Source organism: Ursus arctos, unplaced genomic scaffold (genome assembly GCF_023065955.2).
Source record: "Ursus arctos isolate Adak ecotype North America unplaced genomic scaffold, UrsArc2.0 scaffold_9, whole genome shotgun sequence".
Taxonomy (NCBI): Eukaryota; Metazoa; Chordata; class Mammalia; order Carnivora; family Ursidae; genus Ursus; species Ursus arctos.
In genome coordinates this window covers 11,181,557-11,194,745 of record NW_026623111.1, presented here as the reverse complement: position 1 = coordinate 11,194,745, position 13,189 = coordinate 11,181,557, and the positions used below count along the sequence as shown (strand labels likewise).

General features: G+C 48.3%; 1 protein-coding gene and 1 long non-coding RNA gene across 8 annotated transcripts in view; one reads left to right on the top strand and one right to left on the bottom strand.

Annotated features, from left to right (window-relative positions):
• CC2D2A (coiled-coil and C2 domain containing 2A) overlaps positions 1 to 10,899 on the bottom strand; it is a 129,579-nt gene extending 118,680 nt beyond the window's left edge. For 2 of the 6 annotated variants that reach the window (XM_026514430.4, XM_057309752.1), the window contains exons 1-4: positions 10,594 to 10,886; positions 5,302 to 5,360; positions 3,058 to 3,141; positions 1,041 to 1,164 (exon numbers count right to left, since the gene is read on the bottom strand). In XM_026514430.4, the coding sequence (XP_026370215.2) occupies positions 1,041 to 1,164; positions 3,058 to 3,141; positions 5,302 to 5,340 (247 nt within the window). In that variant the 5' untranslated portion in view covers positions 5,341 to 5,360; positions 10,594 to 10,886. Of the gene's footprint in view, positions 1 to 1,040; positions 1,165 to 2,586; positions 2,770 to 3,057; positions 3,142 to 5,301; positions 5,361 to 10,593 lie in introns of those variants that run through there. The other 4 variants (XM_057309750.1, XM_057309751.1, XM_057309753.1 and 1 more) reach the window with 4 other exon arrangements.
• LOC125280966 (uncharacterized) overlaps positions 10,412 to 13,189 on the top strand; it is a 93,638-nt gene continuing 90,860 nt past the window's right edge. The window contains exon 1 of one of the 2 annotated variants that reach the window (XR_007187869.2): positions 10,412 to 10,687. This is a non-coding gene — a long non-coding RNA (uncharacterized LOC125280966). Of the gene's footprint in view, positions 10,688 to 13,016; positions 13,069 to 13,189 lie in introns of those variants that run through there. The other variant, XR_007187868.2, reaches the window with a different exon arrangement.

Here is a 13,189-nt window from a genome sequence, read left to right as displayed (position 1 = left end):
TACATAGGAGACATGTCTTTATAAACAGGGACACTCGAGCGAGGACACAGGGAGATGGCAGCCACCTATAAGGCAGGAAGAGAGGCCGTGCTGGGAACCCACCACCCAGGGACCCTGAGCTTGGACTACCAGCTTCCGCAATTACAGGAACATAAATGGCTGCCGTTTGAGCCACCCAGGCTACAGTATTTTGTTGTGGCAGCCTGACCTAAGACAAGTTGTAATCTTCAATAATGAGTAATTCTAAGCATTTCGAGAAAGAAGTGACTCTACAGGATAAAGGTTGGTTCTGTTTTCCTAATTTGTAACAGTCCTATGATATCATCGCTCTTAGACGGGAACCACATTTTTCTTAGGGTTGGACTTCAAATGAGTTTGCTTCCAAAGCCCTCTGGTTTCCAATAGTTACTTTATTCCCCAGCCCTGCTACAGGGAAACAGGGTAACAATTGTGTAATGATTACTTAACAACTGCAAAGTGTCCCACACCTTCTCCTCTTGTCTAATCCACTTTTCAGGAAAAGCAACAAGTAAGGGATAATCCTTTTCCCTACAATTGAGCAGCTAATAACGATGTCCTCGGTAGTGGAGGTTCTTGGAAGAAGGAAGAATGTGCATTTGTGTGTGGCGGGGGGGGGGGGGTGGTAAGTGCAGGGGTCCTCAAGGGCCAAGACCATCGAGAGCCTCACAAGTTCCCTCATGTCTTGCAATGTCTGATTCAAGTCCCACTTCTTGGACTTGGGTGGCTTCCTAACCATTCACTTTCCCTTGAATTCCTATGAATTTGATCACCTGTACTATTTCTATTTCAAGTAATGCTTCCAAACTTATGCGGTTATATAAACATGTCCTGAAGCTATGTGTCTTGTCTCCTAGACAGATGCTACCCTAGAAAATTATCCACAGAGATAGGGTGAAGTGGGTGGAGGGGTGGCAGCCACAGATGAGAAATAATACCCATTAAAAATCCCCATATGGCTCCGTGCTGATCACAGTAGGCAATTAATTAATCCTGGCTGAACTCAATGGGGGCACACTTACTCCGTGGGCCTCGACGGCTCGTCATGCTCAGGGAGCGAGTATCAGAATCTTCCTGCACCGGCTCCTGCTGGTGGCCCAGGTGGGGACTTTCAGACACCATTTCCTCGGGGCCAGCGGTGGGCAGCTGTGGGCAGAGGGTCAGAGGCTGTTACTCCCAGGCCTTCGGTTGTCTCAGATCCTGTCTGGGGATGAGGTGGGTCACTGAGCGAGGGGACAGACCTTAATACTATTCAGATCTAGATAACCGTGGTCCCATCACCTGTGTCAGAAAAGGGGTGCCAACCCTGAGTTTGTCTAAGAGGGTTCTTGTGAAATTACCGAGGCATCCCCAAATAAAATAAATGTTTCCACTCTTTCTATGTGTAATGTGCAGAGCTCTGCAGAAATTGGGTGGAAAAGGGAAGCAGGAAAGTCATGGCCAAACTATGTGATCCTGGATTATTCAGGGCAAAGACTAGCCTCTGGTGCCTTCCCCTGCTCCCCAAGGAGGGGAGGCTGGTGAGCAGGGTGGCAGCGGAGGCCAAGGCTGGGCCAAGGCTGAGCCACGGCGTTTGGGGCAGACAAAGGCTTGCCTCTGAACTCCGAGGAACTGTGGGACTTTGGGCAAGTTACTCAACGGCCTAGCTGCCTTCCTTCTATGTCTGTAAAAGAAGGGAGGTGAAAACAGCCCATTCACAGAGATGCTTGCTGCTTTGTATCAGGCCAGGTGCAAAGCACAGACATTGTGATTTAAATGAATGGCCTGGGCTGGAACTGAGGCTCCGACTTAAAAACAAAACAAAACAAAACAAAACAAAACAAAACAAAACAAAACAAAACAAACCATTCCCCCAAATGCCATTCTGAAGTGCCCCTGAGGTTAAGAAACAGTCCTCTGGATTTCTTGCAAAGCCCCCCAAACTGCTCCTGCTCCGTGGTCTGCAGTCTGGGCTCCTGCACGGTTTAGATCCAGGAGACATGCCTGTTATTAAGCTTGCCTCTCCATCCCTCCCTCTTTTTCCTGTCCCGTCTGTGCTCACGCCCCGTAATAGCCTGTCACCTCTGCTCACTGTGCCTGTAGCCCTTGAGCTAAGGACTTGCACTCTTTCTGTCCGTGCTGGGTCCCCTGCCCCGGCTGCAGAGCCCCTGGGGGTCCTGTAGGAAGGGATTAAAGCTCCCTGAGTGGCCAGAAGGACTGGCCACGTGGCCAGCAGCGCCTCCCGTGCCCTGGCCCTCCCCTAGACTGCTCCATCCCAGCTGCAGGAGCCGCAGAGGCCGCCCCTTGGCCGGTTGGCCACAGCCAGAGTGTGCTGGGTAGGGTGCAGGGCAGGGTAGAGAGAGGGGGCTTCTCCCAGACTTCAGCTCCCCTGGTGCCTTCCCCACTTCCCCACCTCCCGGCTACCCTCTCCAGGCAGCTCCATCACGTGGCTGCTGGCTCAAAATGGCGCTTCCTCCCTTCCCTCCCCTGCTGGCATCTCCATTATTCCAAGCAAATTGCCTCTCGGCAAGATCTTCCTGCCTCCCCTTCTCTGAGGACAGGGGCTCCTGACCCTGGGAATTTATTTACCTTGAGAAGGCTGGTCTTGCAGGGGGATGGATGCTCCCAGCCAAGGAGGGTCACTCCTGTGGAGGAGAGCTGGGGGGTGGGGGGTGGGAGCCTCCGGTTTAGACTGAAGCTGAATTCGGGTTTGAAATTGGAGAAAGGGGGAGTTCCCCATGATTAGTAATCCTGCACTGCCATCTATCGCCAGCCTCAGTTCCTGGCCTTTGAGGACGACACTCAAAAGACTCCTCTGGTTTCTGGACTTCTCTCTCAGGAGATGCGAGGAACCTCGGAAGGAAAATGCCCAGGGTATCCAGCACGACCTCCTTATGAGGGTCACCTGTGAGGCCCCACACGGGTCCTACAACCAGCACCTTCCACCTGCATCCCTGCCTTTTCCAGGGAGCACCCCCAGGAGGAGGTGTGGTCCCTTGCAGGTGCGAGCACCTTGTCATCAGCCCCACGCACAGACACGTGGTCCCTAGCCCCACCTACCCTTTTCTTCCTTTTTTGTCTTGCAACCTTTGAGGTTTTCTTCTGTCTTCCCACACCTGTGTCCTCATCATTTTCGATGAACTCCTTTGAAAAAATGCAAAGGGAAGAGTCATCACTTGGTCTGCCTGTCAGCTGGGAAACAAAATCCAGTAAGAGAGGAAGAGGGGAGAATTTTAGGTATTAACATGAAAATGGCCATCTTGCTCCCTCCCTGTCCCAGATCCTCCTTTGTGCACACAATGTTCACTGTGCTTCCAGAGAGACTTCCTGGCCTCAAAACACATGATCTAATGATGGCCAAGGACAAGCGAATCTGCCAGGACAGCCGGTGTGTCCAGACGTAGGACCCCAGCACAGAAAGACCTTGGAATCAGACCTGGGGTTTCAAAGGCTGGGCTCCTTTGCAACCTCCCCTCCCCCCCAGCCTCAGTCTCAGGTCCAGAGTAATGAAGATACATGTTCAATCGCCATGAGGTTTCAATGTAAAGAAAATGTTTGCAGGTCTTTTTGAAAACGGAGAAACTCCTTCACGGTGTTAACTTTGTTTTCTTTTTCCACGTTACACTTTCTAAAGTTTTAGTTATAAAATGTTAAAGCCTAATGCTCTGAAGTGTCAAGCTTTAAACTTCTCTGGTCCTAGAGTTTTACAAACTGGGGCGCAATCACCTCTGGGTGTAAACAAGGTTGCAAGGTAACCCCGGAACCTCTCCCTGTTACACTGAATTCCTTAGAAAGGTGTTCAAAATGAAACTGGGATTTTTTTTTAAAGATTTTATTTATTTATTTGACAGAGAGGAGGAGCACACACAAGCAGAGGGAGCTGCAGGCAGGAGGAGAAAGAGAAGCCAACTCCCCAGCTGAGCGGTGAGCCTGATGCGGGGTCTGATCCCAGAACCCTGGGATCATGACTTGAGCTGAAGGCAGACACTAGCCAACTGAGCCACCCAGGCGCCACCCCCCACCTTTTTTATTTTCGTACTGAAGTAAACTTGGAACACAAAGGATAGATTTCAATGATATGATTTAAGATTTCAAAGAAACGTCATGCACGATGCTGAGCCAGTCTCCACCTGCACATCCCTGCCCTTGGTCGTCGAGCTCAGAGGTGGCAAGAACTTGGGTTGGCAGAGGGAACTGGGATCCCACCAAGCAAATGTGCATAGCTTGGGCTTGTCTTTGTCCAAGGGACCTGATCTCCATGACTCATCCTCTGGGTGCAAGCGCCATTCTTACTGGGGCCTCACAATTCAGGGCCACCAGGTAGGGAGTATTCTTATCTTAGGAGTTGGCCGACTGAGATTATAGGATGTTGATAAGACCGAGGTGTGCAAATATGTTCCTTAACTCATGTCGAAGTTCTCACTGGCTTAGCATAGATTTCTGAGAAATTTGGGATTGTTTTCCTTTTTTTTTTTTTTTTTTGCTTTCCAATAATGTTTTGATTCTCTGTCAGTGGAAAAGACACTGATTCTCTGTCAGTGTCTAGTAGGACTGCAAATTAGGTGGAATGTAAACTCCATGAAGGCACAGGGTTTTGTTTGCTGCTATAACCCCAGGGACCAGAGGCACAATGAATGTTTGTCGCATGAATGCAAAAGCAGATGTAGATTTATGTGGTTTGCCAGGACTTGATATCTTGCTTCAAGTGAGTGTGCATGGTTTTAGCTGCGTAATGCGTTCCTTCTGGCTTCAGAAGTACTCAATAGAAAACAGCCTATCTTCTCCGTTTCTGCCTCTGTGATCTCAAGTCAGTGGGCTCTGGAGCCAGGAGAGAAGCTAGGCTTGAGAGCAATAGCTCTCTGTTCTAAATCATGTTTAATGATGTTTTGTAAACGATCGGTTGGACATTGCAGGACTCCTTGAGACAGAGGATTTTATTAGCTGTTATAATCGACGATTATTACCTTCATTCTGAATTTCTCTACAAATCAATGTGCTTCAGCAGAGCTGACTCAGCAGCCGGTGGTAACTCAAAACTGCCATGTGTGGAAAGTCATGAAGCGGTGAGGACGCGGCTCCAGAGCATTCACAGAGAGGTGTGCCCCTGGAGAGCCTGCAAGGATGCATTTCCTACGCCGTCAGCCCCCATCCCCAGCACGCGCCTGACACAGCACCCTCTGCGTGCAGCAATAAATGCAATAAATGCTTGTTGCTGACCTAACGTCCTCACTCACAAACACTTGTGCCATGAGTGCCGTGCACACACAAACACACCTGTAGGGGAACATCTAAGCAACCACTCACCTCTGTAATTATTTTTACTTTTTCTTCCTTGGGATTCATTTTGGCTGCGATGGCTGCTCCTGGACAGGGGGGAGAAACACAAAACACAAGGAAGTCAGCCCTGTGAAAAATCAGCGACACATCTTTCTTACTACAGATACATATGAAGCTGACCTCGATGGTTAGTGAAGTCTTGGAGCTGAGTAGATGTTTCATTCCCAAGGAATATGTGCTTGCAGACCCAGACTGGTGGAAATGAGCCCCAGAGGAAACGGAAGGATGCCAGACCTTTCTGATCCCATGAGCTCGGCAATGAGCCTGGCCATGAACCTGGCGCCTCCATGCAGTGGGTGAGAGTGAGAAAAAGTTTGGCCCTCGGAGTCACAGGACCCTGGTGGGCATCCAGTTCATAGCTTCTCCTTTCCCCTCAAACCTCCGCCTTCCCACCCCTTCCTCACTCTCTCCCCTTGGCCTTGGTTCATTTCACTGAACAGAGAGATGACACCAGAGGGGGGTCTCCCACCCCCCGCCCCTCTCCCACCCTCCATTGTTTCCACTCACTATTGTGCCCATCCCTGCTTCCATCTAGGCTGGGAACTCAGCCTGTGCACCGGGCCCCATCACCTCCCTTCTCTGAGAACATGAGCTGACAACTTCCCCCTCTCTTCTGGATAATCACTTCTTCCTGCTGTATTGGCTCATTTCTCTCTGTGAACAAGCTGCTGCAATTGGCCCCTTCTTTAAAAGGGTTCTCTCTGGGGGCGCCTGGATGGCTCAGTGGGTTGAGCAACTGCCTTTGGCTCAGGTCATGATCCCAGGGTCCTGAGATGGAGCCCTGCATCAGCCTCCCTCCTCAGTGGGGAGTCTGCTTTTCCCTCTCCCTCTGTGTGCGCTCTCTCTCTCTCTCAAATCAATCATCAATCAAACAATCAATCTTCAAAAAATAACTAAAAGGGCTCTCTCTGGACTTCACTTCTCTTTCCAGCTAGTGCTCAATTTTTTAACCTTCTATAGGAAAGCTTCTCAAACCCTCTTTCTGAATCAGTTTGCTGGGCCGAGCACTCCCTGAAACTGCTCTTGTCAGGGTCTCCGGGGACCTTGCTTCGCCACATCTATGATCAATTCTCAGCGCTCATCTTATTTGAACCTCAGAGGCATTTAGTAACAAAAGTGACCCATCCCCTGCTTTTTTCTTGAAATGGTTTCTTCACTTGGCTTCTGGGATGTGTTTTTTCTTGGCGTTCCTCCTACACCCTTCAGACTCCTGGGCGGCTCTGTACCTGCCTGCAACTCTCCAATCACCACAAGAGGGGCTCCACTGTGACCGTACTCATCTCATGGCGGTCTTACCCTGTCTCTTGGCTTTAAATGCAGCCCATCTCCTGATACTCCCCACACTTATATTCTCGGCCTACACACCTCCCCCGAGTTCCAGACTCATGTATCTGGATGCTTGATGGATACCTTCACTTGGCCTAACATGCCCCAGGTGAAGCTCCCTGTCATCACCCCCGAATCTGCTGCCAACTTCCTTGTTGCAATAAACAGAACTCATTTGTCTTAAGCCAGAAATCTTGGAGTCCTTGACTCCTCTGTGACTCTCACGACAGACTACATGCAATCCATGAAATCCCGCCAGCTTCACCTTCAAATTATATTGAGAATCCAACCTCTAAGCACCTCTAAGCACCTCAATCCACCTTTAAGCACTCCACTGTTATCACCCTGGTCAGGCACCATTGTCTCTCACATGGCCTCTTGTAAGACCCTCCTAACTTTTCTGCTTCCCACCTTGCTCACCTACTGTTTGTTCTTTGAAGAGAGTGAATTGTTTAAAATTCCAGTGCAATCATTGTCCTTCCTCCACTCAAAATCCAATGACTTCCTTTCTTCACAGAGTAAAATCCCAAACCCTTTCCATTGCCTACACGGCTCTGCATGATCTGCCCTTGAAGCCTCTGGCCTCAGGGCCTTTGCACTTGCTGTTCCCGCTGCCTAGAACCTCTCTTGCCCAAGATAACTGTACAGCTCCCTGTCTCTTTTAATTCCTTCAGGACCCTGCAGAGACCCTTCAGAGAAGTCCTCCCAGAACACTCCTAAGACAATGATAACCTGCCCCCCTCACCGTCCTGGAATTCCCTAACTACGTTATAATGACTTCTTTTTCCATAGTACTTATCACCACTCTACATATATATTTATTTGTTATGTCTGCCCTTTCCTGTTAGAATATAAGCTGCAAGAGGGCAGGGACCTTTGTTCGTTGTTTACTGCCAGAGCCTAAGAGTATGGCACACAGTAGACATTCAATAAATGTGTTTCAAACGAATGACTAAATCGCTATTTATTGGCTGCGTCTCCTGTGGCCACCTTCTGGAGCCCCTTGAAATCTTCATTGTCCCCTTTGGGCTGCCGCAAAGATCAAATGGGAGAACACAGGGAGAACCGCTGGGGCTCATGAATCATAAGCCCTTCCTAATATCCTGGGATCTGAATCTCAGCTGGGCCCTGTCATTGAAGCAGCTCATCTGAGGTGTTCAAGGTTGTCCTGACCCTGATGGGGAATTAGCATATTCAAGGGACACAAAGCATCTGAAAATCTGTGGTCTCCCCTCCAGACCTCCTTACAGGTTCCCAGAAGTGATGGAAGGAGATCGATGACAGCAGCTCCAAAAATGAAAGGACAGAGGAGGTGATCCAGACAGAATGAGGGACAGAGAACAAGAACAGAATGCCGGAGGACGCGAGAGCTCTGTCGTGAACAACTCCGGTAATTAGGAGCTGGAAAAAGAGAACTGTGATGTATTTTAGGAAAGAAAGAATCTTTTTCAATAAAGACACACACACAAAAAAGTTATATGTGAAACAGAAGTAAAAGTGAAAAATGTAACAGAGTTGATTTTTTTCTCCTCATTCTTTCCTGATCATTACCTTTGAATGAGTTTCTCAGGAAATCAAATGACATCAAAATTTATTTTTTCGTGAGCACAGTTCCTAAGAAAAGATAAATCAGTACCGCCCGACTTTAATATGCAGCTTGTCATCACCAAATGCATTGAGCACTTGTTAATAGATTCCTATTGGCATCATCAAAATAAGAGCCATGATTTACCGCAGACTCACTCTGTGCTCTCTCTAGATGGATGCTACCCCAGGCCTTACGATAGCTCTGTTGTACATGCCTCAGTTCCCCTGGGGGGGACGAAAGCTTCCTCTGAGGTTAGCCTCTGGCAGGTTACATGCTTGTCCAAGGTTATAGTCATTAAACGGCACATTCGGAATGTGACCCCAAGACTTGGTGATTCCACAGGCCTCCCCATGCCGCTCTACCTCTCTGTCCCACCGTGTGTTCCTGCTTTTGTAATGATGTCAGTGGCTAGTGTATGCTAGTCCGCTATCCTGGAAATATGTACAACTGAAAACTGCAGAGTATTGCCCCAGTGAGAAAGGGCTTTGGCTACTTTAGGTCAATGATTTATTTAACTTAGTGCAGAAATCCAAAGACATTTTTCTAGGAAAGTACTGATCCCTTCATCCAAACAAATGGACTGTCTCTGAGAGTCATGAGTGGGTCAGAGTCATATCCAGAGGACCCTGTGACAAATTCTATGGGATGTAGGGAAAAGAATGAAGGTATATGATATGAGATGCATTGTATCTATCCTTGGGCTGCTTAAAAAATAACACAGTATGAGTGTCCTATTCCAAAACAGTGAGAACATGGGTATATAGAAATAGCAAGACCTTTGTAAAACATTATATGAACCTGGGTCCCCATTCCAGCAGTATTTATCAGTGGTGCAATCTGGAGACAATGCCTTCACCTCTCTGAGATACATTTCTTCTCCTGCAAACTTATGATAATAATTTGTGCTTCCAAGAGTGATGATTCTAGAAGAGCTAGATGATAGAGCGTGTGGGTAAAATGCCTAGCATGGACCAGGCTTTCAAAATTGGTAAGTGCTATTGTTAAGAAAAGGTGATGTTATAGAGAGAAAGTAGAAGAAAGGAGTGGGAACGGAAAAAGAGCTTAGAGGACAGAAGGGGAATCATAAGAAAGACCAGAGGTGACATTCAAGTCCCCCATTACCATCTTTGGTTCCCATTTTCAACCTCCTGGCTTCAAAACCCAAGGTCCCCGCTTTCCTTTTCCCCAGTTGGGCCCAGGGCAGTTTCCCTTCTCTCTCTGTACTTCTGAAGCAGCACCCCCTCCCCGCCCCAGCCCCACATGCCCATGGGCATTTCCTCTCTGTGTACCGTGCTTAGATTGCTCTGTCCTAGCCTGTTAGGGTTGGAGCCTGGAGCCCTCGCAGGTGCCACACACACCCCTTCTAAGTTCATTATCTAATTCTACAAGGTAGTCCAGCCACAGCTTCCCTTTGTATAAGGTTAGTGACATAGAGCTTTATAGAATCATTTAATCAGACATAACACACATCGCCCTGGAAGAGCACGTATAAATGCCATCCTTGAGCTGCACTCTGTGGTCTATGCCCCGTGCATTTCTGTGATAAACTAAGGGCTCCCAGGCCTTCTCTGGCAGTAGTCCACTGTGCTTTGAGCATGTTCGGCTCTTTTATAAATATCTGATGGTGCTTAGCTAGTTGTACTGTTAGCATCTGTTTATAGGTCTGTCTTCCAAGTAAACTCTGAGCTTCTGACCCGGTCTCATGCATTTCTGTCCACTCTGAACTTCAGCACATTGCCTGGTGCATTGTTCACGTTCGCTAAATGTTGGAGTGAACGACCCTTCAAATGTGCTCTAGGAGATAGGCATAGAGAGATATTTCATTCTGGAGCTGAATTTGTTTGCAGAAGAGGTTATATGAAAATCCAGTAACAGACATGTCTTTCCCATGAGACTTTATTAGCTTTCCATAGCGCCTCTCTGCAACGAAGGCAAATCGGCAGTATAAATAACAGCCAGCAGATTTTCCTGGGGTTGTTTGGAGGGGTGCTCCTCTGCCTTTTGTCTGTAATGGCTCTTTCTCTGCCTAATGCCAAGCAGAATGAAGTTTGCAGTAACTAGCACTTTGCCCCTTGAACCAATTTGAACTGAAAGTCAGAAATGCAACACGCCGCAAATGTTTCCGCGACACCGGAACACAACAGGATGGCGCGAAAGTCCCAGGAAGGAAGCAGAGCGACCCATCTGGGAGGAATTCCACCCAGGGGCAGTGAGGAGCCAGACTTCCATTTCCTGCCAACCAGACACCAGACAGCAGCTCAAAGCAAAGCGGCCCGAGCAATGCTCTATGATTCAATTCCAGAAAGAAAAGCGTAAATCACAGTGATGAGAACCCCTACACTTACAATTCATTCAATCCGCTCAGGGTACCGAGGGGGGAGGCTGACTGCCAAGCCCGGGTCACCGGACGCAGGACACCACTGCTGCAGCCCTGTCCCGGTAAGAACGGATTACCTCAAGGAACTTTACAAAGCCCTTTGCAGATTCCGCTTTCTGGGATGAAAGGAAACATGGAGAGAGGCGAGGCTTATGTTGAATCTTCTAAAAGAATCCAAAAGGAGAGGCTGACCATTGGGGCGGGCGCTGGGCTGCTCCCCGGGAGGCTGCAGCCATCTGGGAGCAAACGCACCCGCTTAGCAACACGTTCCTACGGGAGGTCACTCGGTGACTTTTTTTTCTTTTAAAGGGACAGGTTGCTTCCAGTAGTGGAGTGTAAACGTGCTGGGGGAGTAGAGTAGCACAGCCCGCAGGGGGAGGACAAGGAGGAATCAGCCTGGAGCAGCGGATCAGAAACTGGGTGAAGCTTTAGGAGCTATGCCCTCCCTCCTGTCATCAGGGTCGCTGGGCATTTCTGGAAAAGGACAGGCGACGCTCAGAGTTGGGCGGTTCAGAATCCTGCAAGGTCACCGTTACAGGGCCGTGTGTCTGACTTTCTGCAGAAAGAGTGTGCGGCCGTGCTGCCGGGCACCAGTGAGTGTGGCACGGATGTGCCTTCCAGTTGAATGTGGAGCCGAACGTACAGGATTAATCTTCGCTTATCCTCTGAATCCCCCTGAAATAGCTGAAAGAGAATATAAATGGTCCGGCTCAAAAAAGCTAAGGTAATGGGAGAAGAGGCAAAGCAGGCAGAAGAGTAATGGAATGAATAGACCAAGGAAACCCACACTCCAAGCTCTCTAGCGTGTGTGTGTGTGTGTGTGTGTGTGTGTGTGTATCTGTGTGTCCTTGCGCGTGTATCTGTGTGTCCTTGCATGTGTATCTGTGTGTGCGTAGGAGGAGGCAGGAAGATATAAGAATGTGGAAATGAGCCCATCCGTTCTGCAGGATTCCAGAGAGGATTTGGCTCAGTAGTGCGATGGGCTGAATTGTGTCCCTCCAAAAAAAGATACATTGGAGCCCTAACCCCCGGGACCTCAGAATGTGACCTTATTTGGAGAGAGGATCTTGACAGAGGCAGTCAATTTAAAAAGAGCTCATTAGGGTGGACCCTAACCCAATCTAACTGAGTCCTTATAAAAAGGGAACATTTGAGGACAGAGACAGACATGCATGTGGGGAAAATGATGTGAAGATCCAGGGAGAACAGCATTTACGAGCCAAGGAAGGCCTGAAGCCACCAGAAGTTGGGAGAGAGCCTGGAACAGATTCTCCCTTACAGCCCCCAGAGGGAACAGATCCTGCCAGTACCCAATTTCCTTTCTATATTATATTATATTATATTATATTATATTATATTATATTATATTATACTATATTATATTATTTATTTTACTTTATTTCCTAACATGTGATTTCTTGCCTCTTGCCTCCACAATTGTGAGACCATACATTTCTCACCATGTATGTGGTACTCTGTTATGGCCTCCCCAGGAAACAATTATCGTCAGATATCAAGGCAAGTGGGGCGAATATGCAAGAAGATGTGAAAGGCTCTATATGGAAGGCCTAGATCCTTAGGATCCTCCCTTGCCCCTGGCAGCCTGAGAAATAAGCCCATCCTCCTTACTCTCCCTTTTTGTACCCCCCGCCCCCCAAAGGAGATTGGAAGCTTAGAGGCTACTTCTCTAGGGAAGTTGAGCCAGAGACACTCTGGTCTCAAGTTCCCAGGTACAGTGGAGGGTGGGTATGCCTCAGGGCTGAAAAGTGGGTAGGGAATGGAGAGGTGCACAGGGCTCTTTCCTTCTCACAGAACTGAAGGAGCCAGACACATACTTCTGCCTCTCCCTGTCCCACCTCCACCAGCACCGAACTGGAAAACATGGAAAATTATTTTCTGGAGAAACAGAATGGTCACAAAGAACAGAATCCAGATGTTGACATTTTTGGCTCTTCCAATGAAAAACTAGCATATTGCCCTTACAAAAAAGCATTGCAGAGAAAATGAGGGGATCTCAGGTTAAGAAATTCCACATTTTAAACAAAGGTTTATTTATTTATTTTAGAGAAAGAGTGCATGTGAGTGAGAGGAGAGGCATAGGGAGAACAGGAGGAGGAACAGAGGAGGAGAGAGGGAAAGAATCTCGGGAAGATTCTTCACTGAGTGTGGAGCCCAACTTGGGGCTTGATCTCACAATCCTGAGACCATGACCTGAGCCAAAACTAAGAGTCAGCGGAGCCACCCAGGCATCCCAGTCATGACTTTTTTTTAAAGCAAAGGATGAGTCAAACACCCTGTGACAGAGTTAGAAAGAGAATTAATGATGTAAAAGACAGATTTAGAAAGTTAAAGTGTGATGTGAGAGAGGGAAAAAAGAATGGATGGGGGACTCGGAGGAGCACTGAGGAGGTGAGCCCCAGGAGGAGAGCAGGGAGGGTTGGAGGTGAGTGCTGGATCTGAAGTGAGGGATCTTGGTCAATTTCCTTACCTTTTCCAGGTTTCAGTTTCCTCATCTGTAACATGAGATTAATAGCAGTAACTGCTCCGGAGGGTTGTTACGAGAA